This window comes from Salvia hispanica, chromosome 2 (genome assembly GCF_029641045.1).
Source record: "Salvia hispanica isolate PSC_SH4W2 chromosome 2, Shi_PSC_v1, whole genome shotgun sequence".
Lineage (NCBI taxonomy): Eukaryota > Viridiplantae > Streptophyta > Magnoliopsida > Lamiales > Lamiaceae > Salvia > Salvia hispanica.
The window spans coordinates 34990781-35017918 of record NC_142693.1 but is presented as its reverse complement, the minus strand read 5'-3'; the positions used below and the strand labels follow the sequence as shown (position 1 = coordinate 35017918).

The window sequence follows — 27138 nt, the reverse complement described above, 5'->3', positions numbered from 1 at the left end:
GACTGAAGTGAGGTTAGTGAGAAATATGATTCACCTTCTAAGAGAAAAACTTGTCAAAAATTAAAGAGAACTAATTTTGTGGGATTGGCCAAAAGAAAATTTAAAAAAAAAAGAAAACTATTTTCATGTGATAGGAGGGAATATAAAAATTAAAACTTAATTGATTAATTTATTTAAAATTATAAATTAGTTAAACTTTTTGTTGATATACATAATTTATAAATATTAATTAGGCTAATCTAACCACTATAAGTCTATAACAATGGAGCACTAATCTAATCGTGACACAAAATAAGTGCACTAGGGGTAAAAATGCTCTCAAACTAAAATAGATGCATTAAACAAGACTGTAATTGTTCATCCTTTACCATCAGTTAGAAGATTTGTTGAGGGTGGGTGTGGGGTAAGTTCTTCAAAAGAGTTGCATACATTCATCACTGAGTTATTAACTCCATTACCATCTTGTCATCTCGCATAGACTTCATTATAATCCTTAATTAAGAACATTAGTGTCCGGAGAATTGGAAGGCTGAACGATGAATTGCAGTTTGAACCCATCCAAGAGTTTGCAACTGTCTGAAACTCTGGATTAGTGGGGTTGATATGTCATTTGGCATTATCTTGTGGGATGTTATCTTCATATATGCATTTTGTGGTTATTTTGACTTGATTGCTGGTATAATCTGTGAAAAAACTCTATATGTGATAGTATTTTATATGTCTAGTAGAATTCCAAGACAATAAAGAGTGTACCTTTTTTTATATGCAATTTCTAATGACTTCCTTTGTGATGGCATGCATCGGCTTGGTTTCTAATGTGCCTTTTGCTATATTCTTGGAGTTTCTTTTTGCTAGTTCCAAGGTTGTGACGGAAACATACCAATTTTTCCATCTAATATGGTTTGTCAATTCACTCAATTGTCATCTTGTGCAAATAACTTTTGTGATGAACCTCTCTTGACTTGCATGCACAGTCGAATCTAGCATATGACCAGGAGTACAACTATAAACCCAACATATGAATCCTAGCTTTATGATAAATATAGAGATGTTAACCCTCAAGTTTAAGTGGTGGAAAGCTCCCTTTTCAACTGGATGCCAAGGATCGATTCATGGTTGTGAGATTATTGTTGCATTTTTTATTTAATGCATCTTTTATCATAGTACAATAATTTTATTTTAAGTCTCTAATTATCACTAGTGTTGCTTCTTTGAGCCCTCATGTGGCACAGCTGACATGAATGGCTTTGTTGGCTAAAACCATTGAGTTATAAGTTATACTCCCTCTGTTCCATAGTAATAGAGTCATTTTGTCATTTTGGTACGTTCTATAGTAATAGAGTCATTTCCTTTTTTAGTACTAGTTAAAACATTTTCCACACTACTTTACTCTCTCTTACTTTTTCTTCTCTTCATCTCTCTACCTTTTTCATTATCCACTTTTTTCTCCATTTAATTAACTCACCTAATATAATTTTTCTTAATCTTCGTGCCGAAAAGAAATGTCTCTATTACTATGGAACGGGGGAGTAACTTATAAGTTGCCGTCAATCCCTCTGCCTTGTAGTCTTCCCAATGAGGAAATTTTTCTTAGGGCCAAGTGTTAGCTAACTTTTCATTTTGGATGTAATCATTGCTTTTATAAGTTTTTTAGCTTAGATTTACCTCCAACTTATTCAGTAGTTACTCCTTTGGGATATTCATACATGGTTTTTTGGATTTCCCTCTAAAAAACCCCACATGTTATCTTTATTTGAATTTAGTACATGTTTTTTCAATATAAAAATCATCGTTTGTGTTCAACACAGTTTGTCGATTTTTTTTAATGAAGAATGAGTATTAAAACTAAATTAATCAATTATATACTTATGTGATTAACATTTTAATCACAAATAAAGGAAAAATCTTAATTACAATGACGACTTTCAGTTTATTCAATATCCAATAACAAAAATACACAAATATCAATACTCTAATTATTTTTAAATCAAATAATATATTTTAAATCAATATCCGGTCAAAAAGGACATTTTTTAATTAATAGAGTGAGTATTATTATAGGAATGAGTGTTGTGATAAGGAAACCTAGAGATAGCGATTAACACCGAAAAAAAGATTACAATAGTTTGAAATTTTCCTTATAAAATCCATCTCCTTCCCTTGTCGGGATTTGCTTATCCCTCTACAAATAGGACCTTGAGTTTGTGTGTTGAATCACAAATCTCATTATTCTCTTGTTGTTCTAATTTGTGTGTACAAAGTAAAGATTGTGATAATGTATAAAGTAGCTAAAGCATCGGAATACCTTGTGATAACGGGAGGATGGATCAAGGACATGAAGCTGACTCGGAAGTCGTGGGTGTTTCCCGGGCAACAATGCACCCGAATCGACCTCTCTCCGGTCAACTACACCTTCCAAGTCCAAGCCATGAGCGCCGAGAAGCTCCCCTTCATCCTCCCCGCCGTCTTCACCATCGGCCCCCGCGTTGACGATGCCGAGAGCATCCTCAAGTACGCCAAGCTCATGTCCTCCCACTCCACCACATCCAACCACGTCACCGACCTCGTGGGGGGCGTGGTCGAGGGCGAGACACGTGTCCTCGCAGCCTCCATGACCATGGAGGAAATCTTCAAGGGCACCAAGGAGTTCAAGCAAGAGGTGTTCAACAAGATCCAGGTCGAGCTCAACCAGTTTGGCCTCCTCATCTACAACGCCAACGTCAAGCAGCTCGTTGACGTCCCCGGACATGAGTACTTCTCCTATCTTGGCCAGAAGGTCCAAATGGAAGCCGCCAACCAGGCCCGGATCGATGTCGCTGAGGCCAAGATGAAGGGCGAGGTAATTAATTATAAGGAAACCCCTTAATTAGTAGGAAAATAAAAAATACTAGTAACTAATTATTTCAACAATGTATGCATTATTATTAGGTTGGTGCCAAGCTTCGAGACGGCCAGACCAAGCAGAATGCTGCCAAGATTGACGCCGAGACGAAGATCATCTCCACCCAGAGGCAAGGAGAGGGGAAGAAGCAGGAATTCAAGGTGGAGACGGATGTCAAGATCTATCAGAACCAGCAGGAGGCCATGGCTGCGGAAGCCAACGCCCAGCTCGCTATGAAGAAAGCCGGATGGGCTAAGGAGGCTGAAGTCGCGCAGGTCGAGTCCAAGAAGGCGGTCGCCATCCGCGAGGCCGAGCTTCAGAGAGAGGTGGAGAGGATGAACGCACTCACAACCACGGAAAAACTCAAGGCCGATCTCCTCACCAAAGCCACCGTTGAGTTTGAAACCAAGTCGCAGGAAGCCAATGCCGTCTTGTACGCCAAACAGAAAGCTGCGGAGGCGTATCTCTACGAGAAGCAGAAGGAGTCGGAGGCGATCAAGGCTGCAGCAGAGGCTGAGCTGTATCAACGGAGGCAGAAGGTGGAGGGAGACCTCTACGCCAAGCTCAAGGAAGCCGAGGGGCTCACTGCTCTAGCCGAGGCGCAAGGGACTTACATACGCTCCATTCTCGGCGCGTTTGGAGGAAACTACTCGGCCATGAGAGATTACTTGATGATAAAGGAGGGAGTGTTTCAAGATCTTGCAAAGAGCAATGCCGAGGCCGTGCGCGGGCTCCAGCCAAAGCTCAGCATATGGACTAACGGAGATAACTCTGGTGGTAGTGATGCAATGAAGGAAGTTGGTGGAATATATAAGATGTTGCCTCCATTGTTCAAAACGGTGCAAGAACAAACCGGAATGCTTCCACCTTCATGGATGCCTCAACTACCTACCGATCAAAATTAAACTGGATGCCTGCATTCTTTATTTGGATTACTTTTCATCGTTTATTTTGTCAATTCTTTTTCTTGATTTCTTCATTGTTTTTGGACTAGTTTTTATATCATTTTTTTTCATCATATCTTTAGTCTTTTCGCGTTTTTATAATTTAATAAAATAAGTTATTCACATTATTATTTTCTCCATTATTTAATACTTTAATAAAATAAATTATTTACATTGATGTTTTTTTTTTCAATAAATTGGATAAGAGACTTTATTGAATCAACAAGAATTGAGCAAATATAATTGATTTTCTTAAAAGAAAAACAAATTAAAATACAGCAATTAAACTAAACGACAGGTGCTTGACACAAGGGGCAGGTGTTCTTGACATTGAGCCAATTGGTGATGCAGCGCGGGTGATAATAGTGGGCGCAATCAAGTCTCACGATTTTATGATTTTGCGCTACCAAATTCAAATTGTCTTGACAAATCACGCACACTCCAAGTCCATCATCATCATCATCATCATCATCATCTCTGTGACTGTGATCACGCACCACTAATTTACTTCTCATGTGCTCCGCGATCATCATCCTCCTCCTCCTCGGAACCCCTAATTGATTTCGATCATGACCGTCGGCGGCGGCGACGAATCGACGGCTCTGGATGCGTGGGACGAGGAAGATGGTGTCGTCCCCCTGCAGCATCGAGCAGTCGTACCAATTAGAGGAGCGGTGACGGCTCTGATTGGGCGGGATCACGAAGATCGTCTCGTCGCTCTGCAGCATCGACCGGTCGTACCAAGTCGCGCCATTTCTGTAGACAGCCATCTTCTTGCACAAGAATGAATTGTGTCAAAATCCAAAGGAAATTTTGGAATTCTGAGCAAGATTTCAGAGTAAGATTGGAGAGGTGTTAATTAGGCGTCTATTTATAGGTACAACTTTCCTTGTGGAGTAAAACTTTCCTTGTAGTTCAACGTTAACTTTAATCCTGACATTATTATATTATATAACCGTTAGACGTTTTTATTATAAAAATACTTAGAGTTTAATTATTTTGTCAATAAATTGTTTATTATCCGGCACGTTCCTTTTTATCATACCAGAATGTTTGAGCTTGCACCAATTTACAAAATGTATTCTTTGCACGATCCTCATACTTTCTAGTTTGCATATAAATTTGCAATAGTATTATAATTCACTTTTTATACTCTATTTTGACCCATAAAAAAGATATTTTACACATTCTAATGTACTATTAATAAAGTAATAGTGAAATAAAAAGAAAATGTAATTGAAATATTTTCGTAGAAAATATAGGCCACCTAGAGAAAGTATTTTGTATCGTATTACACCTTGCGTCTGTAAAATATACTTCTGTAAAAAATACTATATCTCATTTTGCTATTTCGAGACGTCCACAATTTAAAATCTTATTTACGCTTTTCCATCTTGATTAAGTGCAACCCGGACGTTCAACTAAATCACTAATTAAAGAATAAATCCTATATACGTAAAAATGGGGTCACACTCGCTAACTAATTTCCCCATTTTTCAATCACAAATTAAAAAAAAAATTTAAAATCAAAGTGAGATAATAAATGGTTGACGGATGAATTATTTGTATAGACGGATCAAAATGGAAAGAATGTCCATTTTTATAGTACAAAGAAAGTAGTATATCAATATTCAAAACATATATAGATCGAAATAATTCATTAGAACTGAAAAAGAATCAATAGAAAAAATCCAACACTTTAAAAACATAAATTATCGTTACGCCCCAAAAACAGTTTTCATTCTATAAAACGCAAACAAAAATTCATCGTCGCTATTATAAAATCTATATATAATAGACCACAATTCTTTTTTAAGTGTGGAATTCTAAGCTCAGCATCTGGACTAACGGAGATAACTCCAGTGGTAGTGATGCAATGAAGGAAGTTGGTGGAATATATAAGATGTTGCCTCCATTATTCAAAACGGTGCAAGAACAAACTAGAATGCTTCCACCTTCATGGATGCCTCAACTATCTACCGATCAAAATTAAACCGGATGCCTGCATTCTTTATTTGGACTACTTTTTATCGTTTACTTTGTCACTTCTTTTTGTCGATTTCTTCATTGTTTATGGACTAGTTTTTATATAATTTTTTTTCATCATATCTTTAGTTTTTCTGTGTTTTTATAATTTAATAAAATAAATTATTTACATTATTATTTATCCATTATTTAATACTTTAATAAAATAAATCGATTTTCTCAATAGATTGGATAAGATCATAAGAGACTTTATATTAAGCATCGGTCGTGTACATAACTGATTCTCCCTTAAAAACAAATTAAAATACAAGAATTATACTAAGACAGTAGTTTGGCACAAGGGGCAAGGGGCAAGGGGCAAGTGTTTTTGACATAGAGCCAATTGGTGATGCAGCCCTGGTGATAATGATGCCCACAATCAAGCTTCGCGATTTCCCGATTTTCCTCAACCAAATTGTCCTGGCAAACCACACACATTCCATCACCATCATCTCTGTGATCACGCACCACTTTGCTTCTGATGTGCTCTGCGACCCTCCTCCTCTCCGACGCGTCTCGATTTCGGAAAATATTAGCTTTTGATCCATACTAAGTGTATTAGCTTTTGATCCTAAAAAATATTATAGTTCATGTTTAATGGTTTCGGAAAAAATGTGATGAATTACATTTTTACTTAATTGATTTAATATAAACCAAAAATATATTGCCTTAATGAGAAAAAAAAAAAAAAAAAAAAAAAAAAAAAAAACTACTCCATACACATCTACATATGACCAAATAGATTTTTGTCCGAATGTTATGACTGTCCATTAATTTTTGATAGAACCATTAAATATAGACCAAAATATATTGTTTACGACAAAAAACTAACACACTACATGTTTGATAAAATAGTAATACCAAGATAGAGAATTATATTTGGACATTTCCAATTGTTTGATATCATATTAAACCTTAACCCAAAGTTCAATATATAAGACAAGGTCTGCCTCAATCTTGCCAAAACTATAAATTTAACCATATATATGTAACTCACCAATTTGTCAAGTTAAGCCACCGTTACTTAATACTACACAAATTTAGATCATTTCTTTTCTATTAAACAACAACGAAAAAAAATCTTATTTCTGCATATATTGACATGAAGCACGTAATTCTTATTTTATTTTACATATCATCTCATATCTCACCTTTCTTATCAATTTTTTTAATAAACGTAAGAGACCAATTTTGGAATTTATTCAAATAATCTAAACCAACTTATTTGAATAAAACCTGAGAGAGCTCCATACATAATGAGTATTAAGTATATACCAGATTTCCGTGAGGCACAATATCGCCATACATATGAACCACGTTTTGAACCATCTCTGCAAGTCTTCCACATTATTTTCATTTATGAGCTCAACTTCATCATTGAAGCAATTCAAGTTCAGAGTCTGTAACAGAGCAATATTTTTAAAATTGAGGCTAATAAATTAAAGGAGACCTTGTTGCATTCTTGCCCAACAATGTAATTTTGCAAATTGTAGCTAGCTCAAGGGCACTTCTTTGCACTAGATTTTGGTCAATTTCAGGAGGCAATTTCTTGGATAAAGTCACCCTATTGTCGGATTATCCTCCTGCCTTGGTGGATTTATTTCTTTCCTTTTTAACACCTAGTACAATCTTGCTTATTTCAAGCTTGACAGCCATTTTACGAATAGTAGATCTTTCAACTAATAACATGTCTCTAACCTTGTTACCATCAACGTAACCTTCATTTTATCTTCGTAGTTAGTCATTTGGGATATTATATTTATGTGTTTTCATTTGGGATATTATATTTATGTGTTTTCAACGTAACCTTGTTAGATTTCCTTCTAAAAAATCCCAAATCAAATGTAATGTTTATTTGAATTTATGTGTTTTCAATAAAAGAATCATCCTTTGTGTTGTGCTCAACATAGTTTTTTTTTTCCATGGAATGAGTATTAGACTAAAATTAAATAATTAAATGTGTGATTAACAGATTAAATATTGAAAATAAAGGTTAAAAAACTTAATTAATTCACATTCATTTATTCAATATCAACAAGAAAAATATACAAATATCAATATTTGGACCCGAATTCTAATAGAATTATTATAAGTCAAATATTATTTGTTAAAATCCATAGGAATTAGTATAGCGATAGGAAACCTAGAGATAGTGACTACGTAGTACCGAAAAACTCGATTCAAAGATTTCGATGATTTGTTTATAATCCATCTCCTTTCCCTTGTCGGGATCTGTTTATATATACCTCTACAAATAGGAGCTTCAATTTGTGTGTTGAATCATAAATCTCCTCATTCTCTTCTCGAGGGCATCGTCGAGAGCGAGACCCGGTCCCTCGCCGCGTCCCCGACCATGGAGGGCATCATTAAGGGCACCAGGCAGTTCATGCAAAAGGTCGTCGACAAGGTCCAGCTCGAGCTCGACCAGGTCGGCCTCCTCGTCTACGAAGCCGACGTCAAGCAGCCCGTCGTCGGCGTCCAAGGCCACGGAGAGAAGGTATAGAACTCATAATCATAGTAAATTAACTAGCTAATAAATATCAACAGAAGTTAAGAAATTTGTAGAAGATGTTCACTAACTTTTCATTTACTTATTCAAATTATTTAGGAAATTAAAGTTAATATATCAAAAGAAGTTAAAGAAATTTAGGGAACTTGTAGAAGAAAAGAAAATCAAAACTAATTAATTTCAACCATGTATGTATGACGCCAAGAGAAGGTATAAAACTTATAATCATATTAATCTGGCCAATAACTTGCCATTTACTTATTTAAAAATACTATAAATCAAAAGAAGTTAAGAAATTTAGGAAACTCTAATTTGTAGAAGCAACGGAAATCAAAGCTAGCTAATTAATTTGAACCATGTAACAAGGTTGGCCCCAAGCTGACCAGGCAGAATGCCGCCAAGTTCGACGCCAAGAACCTCTCCATCTCCAGCCAGAGGGGGAAGGAGCAAGAATTGAAGTTGGGTGAGTATCAAGGAAAGGAGAAGGTGGAGGGCGAAGTAAGTTGGAGTTGGAGGGATACCTCTACGCTCCGAAGAAGGAAGCCGAGGGGCTCAAATAACTATTCTCCGGTCAGGGATTACTTGATGATAAACGGCAAAGAGCAATGCCGTGGCCGAAGGAAGTTGGTGGGATATATATATATATAAGATGTTGCCTCCATTTGGTGTAATTTTGCTTTTTCTTTATTTCTTCATTGTTTTTATTATGGACTAGTTTTTATATATTCATCGTATCTTTGGTTTTTCTGTCATTTAATACTCCCTCGGGCAGATAATTTGTCCCACTTTTCTATTTCGGTACGTCTCAGTTCACCTTTTATCATTTTTGGTAGTGGACCTCATATTCCATTAACTCATTCATACTCACATTTTATTATAAAACTAATATATAAAAGTGGGAAACTGGTCTCTAAAATCATGAACATTGCATTTTGTTTGATATTTCCCAAACTCACTCAAATAAGATATTTTCATCAAAATCTTATTTAACGTGTTTTTCGACTTTTTCTACCTTTTTAATGAAAGGGCTTTTTCTTAGATTTTTCAAAAAAGATGAATTTTGATTTCTTCTTACGCAACTGTGATATGTTTTATAATATTTTGAACCAGTTTTTTAAGTTCATAACATGTAGGATAAAAAAGTTACGTTGAAAATCACGTTAATTTAATTGTGTGAAGTATGATGAAAAAGCCTCGTAAGTTAGTCAATATAGTAATAGACATGCCGTGGGAAATACCAAACAAAATGCAAAGTTCGTGATATTATATACCAATTTCAAAGTTCATGGGAAATACCAAATTTTAGGCAAAGTTCATGGTTTTATAGACCAATTTCCCTATAAAAGTAGGACTCACGTTTCGCTAACTTTTTCAACTCACTTTTCATTACATTTCTCAAAATTCGTGTCCGGTCAAAATGGGACGAATTATCTAGAACGGAGGGAGTAAGTTTTTGTTAAAAGATTAAAAAATACTCAATAATTCCTGTCGGGAATACATCCACAAACTTACTCAGCTACTTTGCTAACACAACAAAAAAAAACGGCTAAGAACATTTTTTTAATACTACTGATGTTAATTTATGTGTCTAAGTATACCACCAGCACTTTGAAAACTATTTTTATTGTTGGTGTACCAACCAAAATTAGGAGATACAAATAAAAATCCTAAAAAAGCAAAAGATTAAGATAATTTACCATCAATTTATAAACACTCTCTACTTCAAAACTACGATTATTTTCAAAAGAAATAAATCAAATGCTAATAATTGCGTCTTAATTTTTAAACTTACATTGACCGAATTAATATCTTTATAAATATGTAAATGAAAAATTACTCCATGGAGCCTCTTACTTTATAAATGTTTAAACTTACATGGACCGAATTAATGGGCCAAATTTATTTTGGTGGTATTTTTGGAGCCCACAAAAACAAATGATAGATTGAGCCCAGTTGCCGAAACGTGATGATTTCAGATACAATCTCCTATATATAAATATACGGCCCCTCATAAACCCTAAATCTCAATCACACAATCAACCTCAGCAATCCCTGTTTTATTTCTGCTGAAATGATTTGTATAGCTATCAACCAGCTGGATTCGTTTCCAGGTTTTCGGATTTCAGCTCCGTTGTTTTGTGCAACAGGTTTTATTTGATAAATTTGTGTGCAAGTGATGATATTTACAATCTGTCTTACTCGAATTGGAGAAAGATGATACTTTTACACGGAAATCAGAATCTCTGATGCATTTTTTGTGTAATTGGTAGTAATATTTATTGGAATGCCCTTGCGCTGCGCCGATGATGGTGTTAAATATACTTTGAGTGAATTCTTCATTATGAAAAAACTTGTACAACTGAGGCTTCGGGGCATTAAGATATTTAATTTGAAATCAGAAAATATGATCCATTTTTTTCGGATTATGTTGTTTTATTATTATGATGTATGAAGCAAGTGATGATACAAAAGACAGGGACATCAGAACTCCTTGAGGAGAAAAGATGACTTAGTCTAATGGGAATCTCTCTGATGCTCAAATGACAATTCTTAAGTTTTGCATCCTTTTTTTGGTTTGGCATAGAATTTAAAACCAAACTTTCTATCATCTTTTGGAATCATAAGGTGGTTTATTTGGATATTTTGTTGTCCATTTGAAAACTGTGTAATACTAGTTGCCAACAGTTGCTATTATTACTTGGTTGTTACAAGATCGATTTATCAATTGTCATGAAAACTTGTGTTTTATGTTTCACTTTAGTGATTGTTATATGCAAGTGATGATTAACAGACAGGGACATCTGCATTCAATTAGGATATGATGATTTGTCTTTGGGAATCTCTCTGTTGCATACATATTTCATGTTTTATTCCATTAGAACTTGTTTGTTTTCCTGAATTCTCTTGTATGTGTTGGCCAGTGATGCATAATATTGTATATTATTGAGTTTTTGAACAATGATTGTTTCTATGAATCATCGTAGCTGAGGCCTTATTTTCTTATCTATTAACTCTCTTTGCCAATGATGCATTTATTAAGCATATTACCAGAATAAGAATGTTGATATCTTCGATTGTCACTACCTCTGAGGCAAATCATTGTGTTTGTGTTTTTAGTGCATTTCTTATCTTTTTAGGGCATCCCCAACCCCATCCCAAATCCAGGCCCCAAGTCCTCTCCACGTAATCATTCCCCTAAATTAGAGTCCTAGTCTGCAACTCTTTTAACCCTGCAGGCCTCAACTATTATTTTGCACTATTCACAACTCTAACCTATTTTACTCGTGAAATAGAAAATGTCGAATAATTAAAACCATGAAAATTCACTGTTCAGTAGAAAAAAGAAAATTACAAATCCCAGAAAATTTTATTACAAATCCTAGAAAAAAAATTATGAAGACCTAGAAAATAAAAATTACAAGTCCTAGAAAAAATATTGAAATAATTTAGTGGATAGAAATGGAGAAATTGGTGGAATAATGTTGAAGAAATGGGTATAAATAGGCAAAAAAATTCAAAAAAAGAAAAAAAAAATTATTTGGGGGTTTGCGGCCCGTCATGCGTAACCCTGAGCTGGGCCGGACCCCGGGAGCGGTTCAGGGATGCAACTGCAGCCCTGGGATTGGCCCAGGCCTTGACTCCTCGCCAATTAACCATGTGCCCGGGTTGGGACTCGCGATTTGCGGCCCGGCCAATAGCGTTCGGGATGCTCTTATAGATTAGTACTCCAGTATAAGTTTTATTTCCTAACTGATTATCCTGGTTATTGTTTTCAATGAAACATATTTAGTTGATTGTTCACTCGAAATTTTAATTCATAGGACCATGTTTTATTAATGCGAGTTTTTTTCTCTGCTGCAAGGGAGACTCTTTGCAAACAAGTTGTTGTTTGTATTCGATATATTAATTCACTGTGGAAATTAAATATTCCCAATCTTAATAATTTAAATTAATTTAAATTTGAGTCAACTACAAAAAAATAGTACTAAAAAATGAGATTTGCACTTTTTTTTACTATATAATGTAAAAAATCATAATTTAGATATCTTGACCCAAGTATAAGATTGATATGCGGGTAAAATAGTACCAAGTGGCATCTAAAATGTGATTATCAGTCTTCTAGGTGCTTAAATGTGATTTTCCTTGCATTGGGTGCTAAAAAGATGTTAACTCTACCATTTTGTAATCCAGTCTTTAAATTAATTCCAGGTAAATGGAAAATAACTTTGCTCATGAATGATATGAGTAAAATAAATCCAACTCGTAATATAAAATCTGCAAAAATAGTGACACGCTGAGATGTGTGATACAAAGTAAGTAAATGCATTTGATAGTATAGATGCATATGATATCTTTTGAACAATTGTCAAGGTGAAGAAACAGATTATGGCAGATTAATGAACTTAAATTGATAAAGAAAAGATAGGTACAAATCTATCTAAAAAGGAACAAAATTTTAATTCTCATGGCATTTCTTGGAACAAATTAATTGATCCTTTGGGTACCTTTCTTCAATTGTTTAGAAAGTATTTACCGAGAAGGGGTAGTGATTTAGAGACATAATATCTCTATGACATAATACTCCTATGGCTTTTTTCCATAAATATGATATAGATTTTAACTAATATATCCTTAATAGTGTAATTATGGATAATTCTAATTTTAGGGGATTTTAATGTGAAGAATTTCAGTTAATATGGTACATTAATGTGATGTCTGATTATTGATTAACATAACCACACACATTTTCATTTTTTTTCTTTATATATCTGTATTTTCTTGAGAGTATATATTCTACAAAATTACAAATTTTCTACTTATTTAAAATTGTAATAATTAAAAAATCAAATTTTAAAAATAAAAAATAAAATCAAAATTATGAAATTCTTATAATTAAAAATGTGAACTGAATCATTATTAATATACTATTATTTCTCAAATTTTAATTTATTGCATGAAGGATTAAGCTAAGACTCTAGTACTATATTTTATAAAAAAGAGTAAATATTAAATATGAAGCTTTGAAATATTAAATAAATGAGTTTAAAATGTGATAATTTTTTTGATAGAGGTTTGTAAAGTTTCAAAATTAAGAATTTATACAATTTAATACTATTTTAAAAAGTAAAGAATTAATTATAAAATTATTAAAATTTTGAAACTCAAAACTTTAAATTCAATTAGTATGAATAAATCATATCGTATCAATTTTTTAAAATTATTGCATGATAGCGAAATGAGCCAAGAAGTTTATTTATAAATAAAAGAAAAATATTAGTAATTATATATCTTTAAGATATTGAATAACAAGTTAAGAACTAAGATCATGTGATTATATTTTGATCGAGATCCCAAAAAATTAGACATTTACAGAAATTAAAATTTGGGAAAAGTACATAAAAAAACTCAAAATTATGAATTCTTAAAATCAAAACTGTAACCTCATTTAGAATTAATATATCTTATATCAAATATAAATGTGTTACATGTTATATTGAATTGAACTAAGGGCTCTAATATTTTACAACAAAAAAAATATAAAGTATAACTATATATTTTTAAATAAACATATAGTACTGTATTAATTTTAAGCATTCGAAATTTTTTAACATTTTTTAATATATGTTTAATTATTTTGTAATTATTAATGAAAATTGTTGACATTTTTTCTTATCTTTTTGATTCATTTGTTTTTAAAGCACATGTAAAAAAATGATATGGATCAATTAATTTAAAGCTGTGGGTCCCAGCTAAATCCATATATATTTCTGTTAATGAAGCACTCTTATGGAGTAGATCTTAACTAATACTCCTTGATTAGATAATTATATATGTAGGGGCAATAAGGTATATTGATAAACTATAATTTTAATAAAAAATAAAATTAAATTCAAAATTACTAATTACACCCTATCATGGCAATGCCACTATGTCTCCAAAACATTTCTCATATTGAAATATGAATTAAACCTACTAAAAAGGAGTACTCCATAAAAGATCCTTAAAGATAGAGTACACAGATCCCACCAAATATAACCAACAAGTACAATATGATCGGCATCAATGTAAGTAAAAACAATTGATTTTGAAACATAAACATTTCTAACCTTTTTGTTTTAAATCTACATTTAAAAGAAAAAAACAATGATAAGAAAAAGAAATGAGAATAGAAATAAGAAATAAACTACTTAGAATTTAAGGGAAATAAATTTTAAATTTACATATTCACATTAGTTAAAACACAATTCTTTTATTTCTAAATCATACTATATCGCTACTACTTGAATGAAATAGATCATGTATGAATGCAATAGAAAATGTCACGCTACTAGACTAATAGTCCATAGATACACCAAATCGAAACGTGCGAGATATGTGACAGCTATTCAATCACCGAAACAATTAATGCAGTTAAAATTTGACGTAGAATTTGATGTAAAAATAGAACAAGTTTAGAGGTACAATAAGCTTTTTTAAACCAATAATTGAGACATCCTCGTCAGCGCCACGATATCCACCTAATTATTTCACGTTTCTAATCCATGGTGGGACACGTCACCATTTCCGACCCAACATATATAGTGCACTGAATTTGAGTTCACTTTCAAACCTTTTTTTGTTATTATTATCACTAAAAATTATATAGAAATACATACACCATCTTATAAGGTTTTAAATGAAAATAAATATCTATAGTTTCAATCGTAGTATTTCTCAAACACTGAAGTTCTAACCTGAACATACAATATATGTTTATTTGAGTGGTGATTTATATTTTACGATTAAGGATGATAAAAAATGAAGAAATTCTAATTGATTTATTATACACTTACATATTTTTCTATTTATGTACACTTCTTTGTAATACTATAATACTCGTAATTTATTTCATTAAACTTTGTGTCGTGAAATTTATTGAATAAAACGATTTCACTGTAGTCATTTACCATAGACTATGTAAATATCAAAATATGCATCCATGTTTTGGCTTTCTAACTGATTCGAATATAGTTTAAAATTTCAATATACATTAACACAATAATTTTTTTAAAATGCAATTTACAATTACTCATTATTTATAAAAAGAAATTTATAGAGAGAGATATACGTATATAATAATTTAACATTTGTGAGAACTAAAAGACTTCAGTAAAAGTAACATGAAATAAATTAAAGTTTGACTATATGACTTACATACATGTTGAATTCATCACTGGAATTTGGAAATTTAAAAACATTAATACATTTAAGGGATCTAGCCATTTATATTGTGAAGTTTGGTCATATTATAGTATGTCTCCCGTAAACTTTAAATTTCGAATATCAAAGTTAAGTATCAATTTTTTCTCAATTGTCTCGTCCATACACAAATTGACATCTTTTATGATGTTAAAAACAATAATACTTCAATAAAATAAGATGATAAATGAGAAAATTAGGACTATAAAAGATTTTTTTTATAACAATAGTACATCGTTTTGGACATGGTTAAAAGAAGACATTTTGTGCACAATGAGATAACTAAGAAAAATTGAAACTTTATGATTTAATATTGCAATTTCAAAATTCGTGAGATAGACCAGAATTTGACAAAATTTCATGATTTAAATTACTATAACTCTACATTTAATAAAAATAAATAAAATTCATTTCTGGAAAAGAGTAATTTTAGGGAATACACATTTAATTTCAGGATAATATTACTTAATTATCACACTGATCCAGTTCAATTTGATCATTTAAATTTTCCCAAAACAAAAATTGCAGATAAGGATCAATTTGGAATTTCGTTTCACTGTGTGATTAACATAAGAGAGTGAAATCGGTTGCAACTTGCAAAGTATTCTTGTTTACAACGGGGAAATAAATTAATTTATTGATTTATTAAGAATGGAAAGGACTCCATTATCAATAATTATTTACATTTGAAAACAAAAGAAAGGGAAAAAAAATGAGATAAAGAATACATGAATTACCAATTCCAGAACTAATGGCCTTACTCTCTAAAGTCTAAACCAAATTGTCATCTTAAGCTAAAGACACCACCTTCTTCCACTTCACACTCCATGGATGAATTTCCCTCCACATTTCTTGAAATCAGACCACGAGATGCCAATGCAGACAGCTCCGATTCATCCAGCCCCTTTGCCGACCCGAGCCGGCGAGAGCTAGTGCCATGTTTGGCCAATGCATCTTTGAATTTCTTGATCTGAAACATTTGTTACAGAACATGAATACAGATTTATGCAAAGGACAAAACACAAGGCCAATTACATTAGACTATTACCGTTGCATTAGTGCAGCTGAAGCTGCAAGCTCTCCCCTCTTCACCTCTGTACAATCTGAAGAAGGGAAGCACTCGGATGTTGAGGGCATCACACATCTCCTTGTGATTTTCATAGTTGATTTGGAGGAAAAGGGAATTAGGGTTCAGTTCAGCAAGCTGGCATATCTGTTCAAGTATCAAGATTAGGCCTTTATCATTAATCATTTTCTTGAAAATGATCACAAAAAGATTGTACCTTTGGATGCAAAGTTCTGCAACCTCCACAGCCAGGGGAGTAGAAATCTAACACAACCAATCTCTCACCAGCATTCAGCAATGAATCCACTAGTTCTTGAGCTGATTGAATCTCTATCATGTTTTGATGAAGGAATTTCTCCCACCATCTCAATGATGTATGTGCCTAAATCATTATTAATAAACATCAAAATTGATAATTTGCACAAAGCTTAATGCCAATACACATAAAGGGATTAAATGCTTACATTGGAAGAGTCTGATTTGGGGGAATCAATGACAAACTTGGTAGCAGGTTTCTGATCTGACAAATGAAGGGTTTTGCCTAAACATTCACTGGGATTTGAATGAAGGGTCTGGATTGAAGAACAAACCCTTAAAGACCCTTTTGCTCTGTTCTTGAAAGCAAGATCATTGGACCCATAAACAGAGCTTCCAGACTTCAAACAACAAGACATATCTCCAAGATTTCAACTTTTTCAACCTAATCGCATCAGAAACCAAACAAAACCAACAAACGAGCAAAAACAAGAAAGCCCACCAAAATGAAAAATCAAGAGAAGGGTGCTAGGAAACAAGGGGAAGAAATTAGGGTTCTTTGGTTGAGATGCTTGTGGCTTTGTCTTTGTGGGAGAGGAGATTTAAAGAGTAAAGGTAAAGCGAAAGGGGAAAGAGTGGGGCCAAGAGTTTTGAACTTATCCATATTATTTCTTCAACTGGAGATTCTTGGGTCATTTGAGGAAATTAACTATTCCTGTAACTGTGGTATGGATAAGGGGAAAATGCTGATTATTCATAGGATAAATGGATAATAAATTTGGATAGATTAGGTATTGCTGAGATTCCGGTGGCTGTTTATAGGATTCTCTTCTTGATTTCAGCTCCACGCCTTCAAATCTTTCTTTGACTTCATTTTCTCTTTTAAATTATCTGGCCATAAATTCTTTGCTAAATAATCATATTAATTACTCCAATATTTAAATACATTTTGGCGTAGCAATTGAGATCGCATTGATCGAGATTAGTGTCGTTTAATCTTATTTATTCATATTATAATTTTTCAACGACATCTATTAATTAGTTTAATTAAATAGATTGATGAAAATGTGGAATATTGAAGTGAAACATAAGTCAAGGTTTTGATGACTCGATAAATGGCCTCGTAAAATTTGTCCTATTTCGGATTTGGTGATTCCGATCTTAAATTTTATCCATCGATAAATCTTTTTGGAGATTCAATAAATTGGATTAGTCAAACTGAATCATAAAATCACCTTATAATTTTTATAAACATTTCCTACATATTTTTATTATATTTATACCAAACTCTTATTATTGGCACTTGTAATCACACAAAACACACACAGTGACACAGGCAAGCCGCTCATCACGCCAAACTCCGAGCAACGCATCCCGCTACCATCTCGTCCACTGAATTCGACATCCTCTTTCGTTGTCGATGTCTTATAATTAAGCAACTAATTACATTGGGTTAACAACTGAAACTATAAATATAACTATCCTACATTCGTGTAAAGAGATAACTGAAATCATTATATAAATCGCATATGTCTTATCATTAATTGGTTTTAGGATGAAACTCATGAATTTCTATCCTGATATTATTGCTTATAAGCCGAATTTAATTGACCCAATAGTAAAACAGAAATTGAACATAAAAAAAAATAACTAACCCAACAATATACATCTAATTTAAAAAGAAAATATAACTATCCCATTACTAATTGGTTTGAGATTATATTCATTTGAAGCACTAATATTTATTCACCTCTTATGTAGTTATGTGTAATATTTAAAATATTTAGCATTAATATTCTATATATACCCCAAGCATTTGGATGAGGTGCATGGTGCATGCATATGAATGTATGATGATCCAAATTCCAAACTGTCAAGTTACACCAAACTACACTCTGACAAGTGACAACATTATATTTATAGATATAGTAGTTAATAAAAAACAATACTCCTACTAATAAAATTCATAAACAATTGTGCCAACTGGAAGCCAAAATCTGTGGGCTATAAACAAACTGATTTTGTTATAATCTCTCACATGTGATCCGATTCAAACCAATTAAAATGCTCTTTTCACTGTCAAATCACCTCCAATTATTTTTGTAATTTGAAAAAACTAAAAGATCAGGTTGTAATTAAAACAATTGAACAATATAATGGAAAATTCGTCGACATATAATTGTGTAAAAAATTCAGGCATTGAATTTTCAGCCATGACCATGAGTAAATGAAATTCAGCATGATGTAGTAAAAACATTATGAGTTGGATATTTTGGATTTGATGGTAGGTTGGGACCACATTGTTTTCGTAGGTTCGAGCATCTCCATCTATTACATGAACACATTTTCCTTCCCATCATATCCATAAACCACGGTTTCTGTGCTTGTCGTTTCAGTACTCTACGCCAACTGATTTCTAATAGTGTGAATACTAAAAGGACATACCACTTCCTCTAGTATTATTAATTCCACATTTCTACAAATATTGAATCATATCGATCTCTCTGCCTGAGTGCCTGAATATATATTTATTAGTACATAAAAGGACAACAAATATTATATTGTATTTCACAATTATTCAGAAGCTGAAGTATAAATGAATTTACGCGCAGATGGGTTAGTCCACAATCTATTTTAGAGTTAAGACTATAAATTAGGAATTATTTTCAGCCTAATAGATTAGGAAGATCTATATTGGATCCATTACCTTATTGAGTGAACTCATATTATTGAATGAATTCATGGTTATGACAAAATTCCTGAAAATGATTCCACTAAATTAAAAAGAAACAAAAAGTCTAATTAGCCACTATTATCGATTTCTAACATGTTAATAGAATAAACAAGAACATGAATAACAACTGGCCTATTAGCTCAGTTGGTTAGAGCGTCGTGCTAATAACGCGAAGGTCGCAGGTTCGAAACCTGCATGGGCCAATTTTTTAACTTTTAAATTTTAAATTGGAGTATTATAAATCGTTAATGGGCCTTTTTTTAATAATTGAAATGCTTGATTTTGGACTGGGCTACCTTTTTACTGCCCCTGCCTGGATAAGATATTGAGCCCACTATATTTTACCTATGACATGTTTTCCTTTAATTTATGGCTAATTTCGATGATTGATTGGAAACATAGACTACTATACTACTAGCATATTGGATAAAATTTAGCGTGGAAGCAACACACTATGCTAAGATATTTATTTGCAAATTAATTCAACGCATTTAGTGTGTTTTGATTATATATGACGTGCAAAATATTCAATGAGTTTACTTGAATATTTCTCTAAAATCTCAAATGCAGAAAGAATACGCACATATTTATGCTTATAAGAATTAACAAAGAGGGTAATATATGGTTAGAACTTAGAAGCAAAGATTAATCAGCACCATAGTTTTTTAACTTCTTGGAAAATTTAATAAATAAATGAAGTTTTTCCAAGAAAATACCATACCCCAATCCAATCAAATTAGTCGATTTTTCCCCTTCCACAATTGTCAACCAATCTTAATCAAACCCAGTCTAATTCATCACACAGTATTCAATTTCTAACTGCAGGAAACAGAACAAGGTGCGAAATTTGGAGATGGGCATGTTTGATTTGGAGGAGCAGTTCACTTTCTATGGAGCTTACCACAACAACCCCATAAACATAGCTTTGCATATGGTCTTCGTTTGGCCAATCTTGTTCACAGCTCTGCTTCTTTTGAATTTCACTCCGCCTTTATTCCCCCAATTTCCCATTCATTTGTTGGGCCAGAGCTTCCTGGTCCTCAATTATGGCTTCTTGTGCACTCTCATTTATGCTCTGTATTATGTGAGTTTGGACAAAAAGGCTGGTTCTTTAGCTGCTTTCATATGTTTCCTGTGTTGGGCTGGAAGCAGTGCTCTTGCTCACCTCCTCGGCTTCTCTTTGGGTTGGAAGGTAATTTCCTTGAATTTGGATGCTTTTAATTGTTCGAATTGGTGTAATATGCATGTGGAAATAAGTTGTTGATTAAGGGGTTATGGATTTTACTTATGTGTGGTTTGATTGAAGATAGTTGGAAGAGAATGGTGCAAACTTGATTGATAGAAAGTTATTGCTAATTGGTGTTAGTTAATTTGATATTTTGTGCTGCTGGTGTAATTTTTTTATTGGATCTTGCTTTCATTGTGTTGCTGGTGTAATCTAACCTCTTAACAGCATTTGTCCAGTTGAGTTTATATACTTCTGTATGCAGAGTTCTAAGTATAATGCTGAACAAAGATGATCTATAATTACGGTTACTTATTTGGTTTTCATGTCATGGATTTGGAATATAAGCTGTGTTCATCTGCCAGATCATTTCATAATTTAGTTGAAGGGGTTCGTTCCATAGCAATCATACCTGTTAAAAAGGTGTGCAATAGGAATTATTGGTCCCTTGCCTATGGGTGCCTCATTGGTAGCATTTTTTAGTCACGTAACTAGGGGTTACAATTTTAGTTTTAACCTTCTAGTTTGTCGGAATGTCATGAACTACCATTTCCTTTTGATCCTTAACACTAGTTACTAACTGATGTGGTTCTCAGCCACTTGAATGCTGCTGCTGGCTATCATACAGTATTCAATAGGAAAGAAATAACGAGTGGTATGAATAAACACTGTCAGGTTCATGTCATGATCTTTGTTACACCCACGTGCTGAAATGTATTTCATTAATGTTTGTTATGTTTCTTTCATGGATTCTTCTGTTCCCCATTATAAGGTCCCTGCAATTTACTATACTAATGAGCCTGTCTTCTCATTGGTTCTAAGTAAAATCTTTTGTTTTTAAAATCTACCTCTCCAAGATGTATGATCAGTTGTTAAGCTTATTACAAGGCTGATTCCATGTCAGATTATTCTTCTTCGGTGAGAGGGGGTGGGGAGGAGGTGCTTTAGAAAACTATCTGTTTAGGCTTCTCAGCCAGCTTTACTTTACCTAAGATGTAACTGTTTTTACACTGTGAATCTTCGTTACTGGAAATTAAGGAAATTTTTGTGCAATTGCTGGACACGTCTTGTAAGTCTTATCCCTCTCCTTCACCCAAACCTCCTTCTTGTCTTGATGAACTGTGGTGTTCCTATCTTTATGCTTCTATAAAACCAGCTCTGGCAGCACTCATGTTTCCTTTTTGTGTCGTTTCTTCCTTCAATCCTCAATTTTCTCCCCCAGCTGCTGCATAAAGAAATATCCTTTAATGTAGTAAACGTTCTCTGCACGTATACACGTGCTCTATAAGATTTAGGAAAAATACTAAAGTAGTTAGAAATTGCTAGAGTGACGAATCTTCAGTGTGTGACGTGCCTGTTTATATGAGTAAACATATGAATATTTCTGCTCTTCTGGCATTTCTTATGCTAGGGATCATCAATCTATCTTATGTTGGGAGTAAGATGCATCTCAATCAAGTTTCCCTTTTATGGCTCTTGTTTTTACATTTGTGCTTAAAAGATCTGGGAGATGCTCGTAATCTATATGGGGGTCGAGTTTGTTGCTGAATCTTGAATCATTTGAGCAGGTGGTTCTGGCATCTCAGTTAGTCTGCTGGACCGGACAGTTCATAGGGCATGGTGTGTTTGAGGTGAGTTGATATCAGTTGTCATGCCTTAGTATCTTGAGATAGTAATATGGCACAAATTCTGCAGAAACGAGCGCCAGCGCTGCTGGACAATCTCGCGCAAGCATTCCTCATGGCACCATTCTTTGTACTGCTAGAGGTATATGGATTTCTATCACCACCCAATGGTCTCATTTGCATAACCTATGAACTTTTATCTTTTGAAAAATTAATAGTATGATAATTTATTGTTGAATGGCCATAGGCATTGCAGTATGCATTTGACTACGAGCCTTGCCCAGGCTTTAATGCTAGAGTTCAAGCGAACGTCGATGCTGAAATCCGGGCTTGGAAGGAATCCAAAAATAAGTTAATTTCTTAGTATTGATTTGGTTGCTACAACCATATTTATATTTCTATGCACAAATATGGTGAATTCTAATCTCACTCACTGCAAATATGATCAGAGTATGTGTCCAATAATTTGATGTGTTGTGACACATTTGTAATACTTAATAAGTTAGTAATGACAGAATCCTGCAAAAGATTTGAAGAGAATTGAATTGGCTCAAATGGTACCACAAAGTGCATCCTATCATGCCATTTATTTGAATTTTGCAAATGCAAATTACTTTTTTTTCCGTATTTTGATTTTTTCATGTAACAAGTCTTTGTTTATTATCAAAATAGAGAAGGGGAAAGAAGATAAATAGACATATAGTATGTAGGAAAGAAAATAAAAGAAAAGAAAAGGCACAACAAACGCTGTACAAACAGAAAGAGACACTTTTATTTAGTCAAGACTTTATATTTATTTTATTTTATTTGTAATTATATACGCTTGAGCTAAATTAAATCTGGGCTTAAATTAAGGGCAGATGTGAGCAGCCGGGAGGGAGACCAACTGTAATTTGAAAGGCTGCTAATTGACTGGGATTTTCTATTTTTATTTATTTATTTAGTAGTATTACTATATAAATATGTTTAATTTTTAACATTAGTGTGGTATATTTAATGTATTTAGCATTTTGCATTTGATTTTGTAGGTTAAGATACAATTTTAAATAATACTGGTACATCGTAAGCGTTTAATTAAAATGGTGTAAAAGGTAAGTAAGATTGGTATTTTTAGTTTGATTTTGATGTAAATTCAAGTAGAATTATTATTTCGCATGAAATGAGTTTCAATTTAGTACAAATGGTTGAAGATTATCTAATAGAAACCTTAATAACTTCAACATTAAACTCTAAAAAAAAATAAAAATGAAAAGATTCAAAATTGTAGCCATAAGTATGGAAAATGTATGAACATAATTTTTAATTGGAGCATGTACACAATAGTTAATTAACAACTATCATTTTCGTTTGACATCATTATCCGATCAGTCAACCTCCTATTTTCTATCTTTGTAGCAGTTGAAGATTGGTACTCAATCCTAAACAATTATTTATGATCAAAGATTTTAAAATGAAAATCTGTCGTGGGGAAATCTGATTTGCTACGACTAAACCAAACTCATAAATGTCCATTTCAAGAATTCTAACAGAAATTATAATTTTATATAAACTCACCATAATAAGGATGAAGAAAGCTTCAAAAAACACAAATAATAAGTGATCAAATTGAAAAATATTTTATCCATTATATTTATATGAGGCTTTTGAAATCTGATGTTTCAGTTGAGAATTCTGAAGAAACTATTGAACCAATTTAGAAGTTTGGCTTTAAATGCGTGTATATGTTAAATAATTTGATTGTTTAATCATATTACATCATGCAACTGTTACCCGACTCATTAGTCAACTTTAAACTTTAAATTCTATCTAAATATTTTATCACCACATTCAATTCTTCAACACGATGGCAAAACCATAATTTATAAGTACATTTAGAAATCGCAATATAAAATAGGACAATTATTCGACCAATATCATATATTTATATATTCTTATGGTGATAGGCAGTTTTATGCTAGTACATTAATTTATAGAACATCAATTTAACCCTCAATTATACATATATTGTTAAGATTAAAAATTTGGTGGTGCGGATACACGGTCATGAGTGAATACATTTTTTCTTTCTTTGAAAGGAAGAAAAATTGACCAGACACACAACGTCACAATGTATCTAGATTACTAATTTTTTACTCATTGTAATTGGAGCATTAATTTCAATTTGGAAAACCAAAGTATATATAGGCCACACATAGTAACATTAAAGTTTAATTAATGATAAATTAACTACTCGGGTTGAAGCACACCATATTCATTAATATATACTTGCATGGTAATATGGTATATCTATTAGTAGGCTATTACCACACATGCTTATCATATTCTTTTAATAGTATTATATATAATTTCCCACCTAATAGGCTAATATTATCAAACCTAGCAAACAAAATGGAAGTAAATTAATTTTTGATAGATTGCCTTAAAAACCAAAGAACTTGCATCGTTTTGCAACCTTAACATATTCCATAAAATTTCACAATTCCAACATTATTTTTAACCTTTTTGTTTATGATTGCAACACCTCCATAATCAAAGAATTAGAAGTTCTCACATCGCCTTTCAATCTCGAATCTTGATAATATATATTCCACCATTATTATGTGATGGATCCAAGTTGAAAAGGAGTGGGTACAAATGAAAGCAACTTATAACTACACACGTACACATATATAAAGGGTTGATAGGCTGCTAGGCAAGGTAGGATTGTAACAAGAGCATTCAAACTTATTTATTAGGAGTACTTGAGATTTGTCAACATCGTAATAAAACTTGAAAGTCGACAATCAAGTTCAATGTAATAACAGTACTTCAAATATTCAAATGTGTCCATGCGCATCCGAAAGGGATGAGAGAGAAAGAGTGAGAGTTCGACCAAAGAAAAATCATTTTTACCCGATGGTTTGTAACCCAACAGTAAATTTTTTATTATTCCTTTCGTCTCGATTATGATGACACAATTCTTGGCCGGTTCGTGATTTTATGAATTATTGGTTAAAATATTTAATTGAAGGAAGAAAAAGTGAGCGTAAATATTAACCGGAAAGAGAAAGAAAGATGTACTATATTCTAATTAGAAAGAGAAAAAATAGTTTTATATAATAGTAATTGAAAAGAAAAGGTTGCTTTGTTATAAAAAAAATAGAAATATGTCATTTTATATGAGATATACTTGTATCTTAGCTATGTCATATATATTTATTAAAGTTAATAAAATTGGAAATAATATATAGTACGCATATTAGTATTTCTCTAACTTTAATTAATTAGTATGAGCGATTGTAAGAGTGACAAAAAACATTGAAGGTACAACTTAAGATAACAATATCATACTAATGTAGAGTTTCAGTACACATCGACAATTGCTCACATGGTCTTAGATCTCAAAGTGTATAATATCGTATAGTATTATAAAATTATTTATCCAGAAAAAATGACACAAATTTAATGATTTTCCTTTGGGAAGTATTGCAGTACTACTCCCTCCGTCCCATAAAAGTTGAGACAAAACTTTTGGGCACGGAGATTAAGAATTTATATCAAATAAATAGGAGAGATGAAAAAAGTAGGAAAGATAAGAGAGAGTAAAGTAAATTATAGAATAAAATAAGAGTGATTAGATGTTTTGTCTTTAGTTAAAAAATGAAATGACTCAACTTTATTGGGACGGACTAAAAAGGAATACGACTCAACTTTTATGGGACGGAGGGAGTATAATTTATCTAAATCGGAGTGAGTGCGCTGGGTAGTTGGGCGTATTCAACCATTATCACTATTACTATCATTTTGGATTAATAGTCATTAAATCATAAAATTTACTTAAATTCTGATCAGTTTAACAATATTTAAAATATTAATTCATTAAGTTTTTTACTTAATTGTTCTCATTCATGTATGAAATATTATTATTTGATCATGTTTAAAATGATTTTCTTTCTTTTTCCTATTCTTATTTTAAAGAAATAATTTAGTACTCCCTCCGTTCCAAGGAAGATGACTCATTCCTTGGGCGGCACGGGATTTTGTGCAGTTATATATTGTGTGGTAAAAGGAGAGAATAAAGTAAGAGAGAGAGAATAAAGTAAAGATAAATGTGTTTTCATTTTAAGTAATGAGTCATCTTGATTGGAATAAATCAAAAGGGAAAGTGGGTTATTTTCAATGAGATGGAGGGAGTACATTACTAATATTATTTCAGGTATGATGAAATTTACAAGAATCTGGCCGAAATTAGATAATTTTAATGACTATTAATTTAATCCTATCTTATTTTATTGCTTCCAATTAGTTTGAATAGTGTGGCATCACTGTTTAAATTCTATATTTCAATATACTATTCGAGATAAGACACTGACACAGGTATGTGTGTTTCAATTATTTTCAATTATAGTAGTATTCGAATAAAGAGATTTATATCTATGTACTATATGTTACTGATTTATTTGTACCACATACAACAAATATACCTATTTGTATATACTTTTACATAAGCATATAACAATGTGTTCTAATATTATTCGTTAATGCATATAAAGTAATAACGTATAGTCTTATGTACTAGTAAGTAATTATTATTATTACATACTTACTATGTATAGTAGAAATTAAATAAATATTCTTCTAGAGTGAGTTAAACAT

The 27138-nt window shown here is 32.5% G+C and overlaps 3 protein-coding genes and 4 non-coding genes across 7 annotated transcripts; 6 read left to right on the top strand and 1 right to left on the bottom strand.

Annotated features, from left to right (window-relative positions):
• The first annotated feature begins 2126 nt into the window (after positions 1 to 2126).
• On the top strand, positions 2127 to 3899 carry LOC125202493 (flotillin-like protein 3). The gene is made up of 2 exons (XM_048100894.2): positions 2127 to 2839; positions 2929 to 3899. The coding sequence occupies exons 1-2, from the start codon at positions 2276 to 2278 to the stop codon at positions 3784 to 3786; spliced, it is 1422 nt and encodes a 473-aa protein (XP_047956851.2). The 5' UTR covers positions 2127 to 2275; the 3' UTR covers positions 3787 to 3899.
• A 6754-nt stretch (positions 3900 to 10653) lies between these two features.
• Positions 10654 to 10727, top strand: LOC125202898 (small nucleolar RNA Z267). Its single transcript, XR_007173229.1, has one exon. It is a non-coding gene; the product is annotated as a small nucleolar RNA Z267 (small nucleolar RNA).
• Positions 10728 to 10809: 82 nt separating this feature from the next.
• Positions 10810 to 10898, top strand: LOC125202900 (small nucleolar RNA R44/J54/Z268 family). The gene has a single exon (XR_007173231.1). It is a non-coding gene; the product is annotated as a small nucleolar RNA R44/J54/Z268 family (small nucleolar RNA).
• A 231-nt stretch (positions 10899 to 11129) lies between these two features.
• LOC125202901 (small nucleolar RNA R44/J54/Z268 family) lies at positions 11130 to 11213 on the top strand. Its single transcript, XR_007173232.1, has one exon. It is a non-coding gene; the product is annotated as a small nucleolar RNA R44/J54/Z268 family (small nucleolar RNA).
• A 5010-nt stretch (positions 11214 to 16223) lies between these two features.
• Positions 16224 to 17530, bottom strand: LOC125201512 (thioredoxin-like 1-2, chloroplastic). The gene is made up of 4 exons (XM_048099661.2): positions 17129 to 17530; positions 16882 to 17046; positions 16647 to 16811; positions 16224 to 16568 (listed from the first exon to the last, which is right to left on the bottom strand). The coding sequence occupies exons 1-4, from the start codon at positions 17336 to 17338 to the stop codon at positions 16383 to 16385; spliced, it is 726 nt and encodes a 241-aa protein (XP_047955618.1). The 5' UTR covers positions 17339 to 17530; the 3' UTR covers positions 16224 to 16382.
• A 2252-nt stretch (positions 17531 to 19782) lies between these two features.
• TRNAI-AAU (transfer RNA isoleucine (anticodon AAU)) lies at positions 19783 to 19856 on the top strand. The gene has a single exon. It is a non-coding gene; the product is annotated as a tRNA-Ile (tRNA).
• Positions 19857 to 20401: 545 nt separating this feature from the next.
• LOC125201719 (2-hydroxy-palmitic acid dioxygenase mpo1-like) lies at positions 20402 to 23098 on the top strand. Its single transcript, XM_048099944.2, has 4 exons — positions 20402 to 20845; positions 22447 to 22509; positions 22574 to 22645; positions 22751 to 23098. Exons 1-4 carry the CDS (start codon positions 20507 to 20509, stop codon positions 22865 to 22867), a joined length of 591 nt encoding a protein of 196 aa, XP_047955901.2. The 5' UTR covers positions 20402 to 20506; the 3' UTR covers positions 22868 to 23098.
• The last annotated feature ends 4040 nt before the right edge of the window (positions 23099 to 27138 follow it).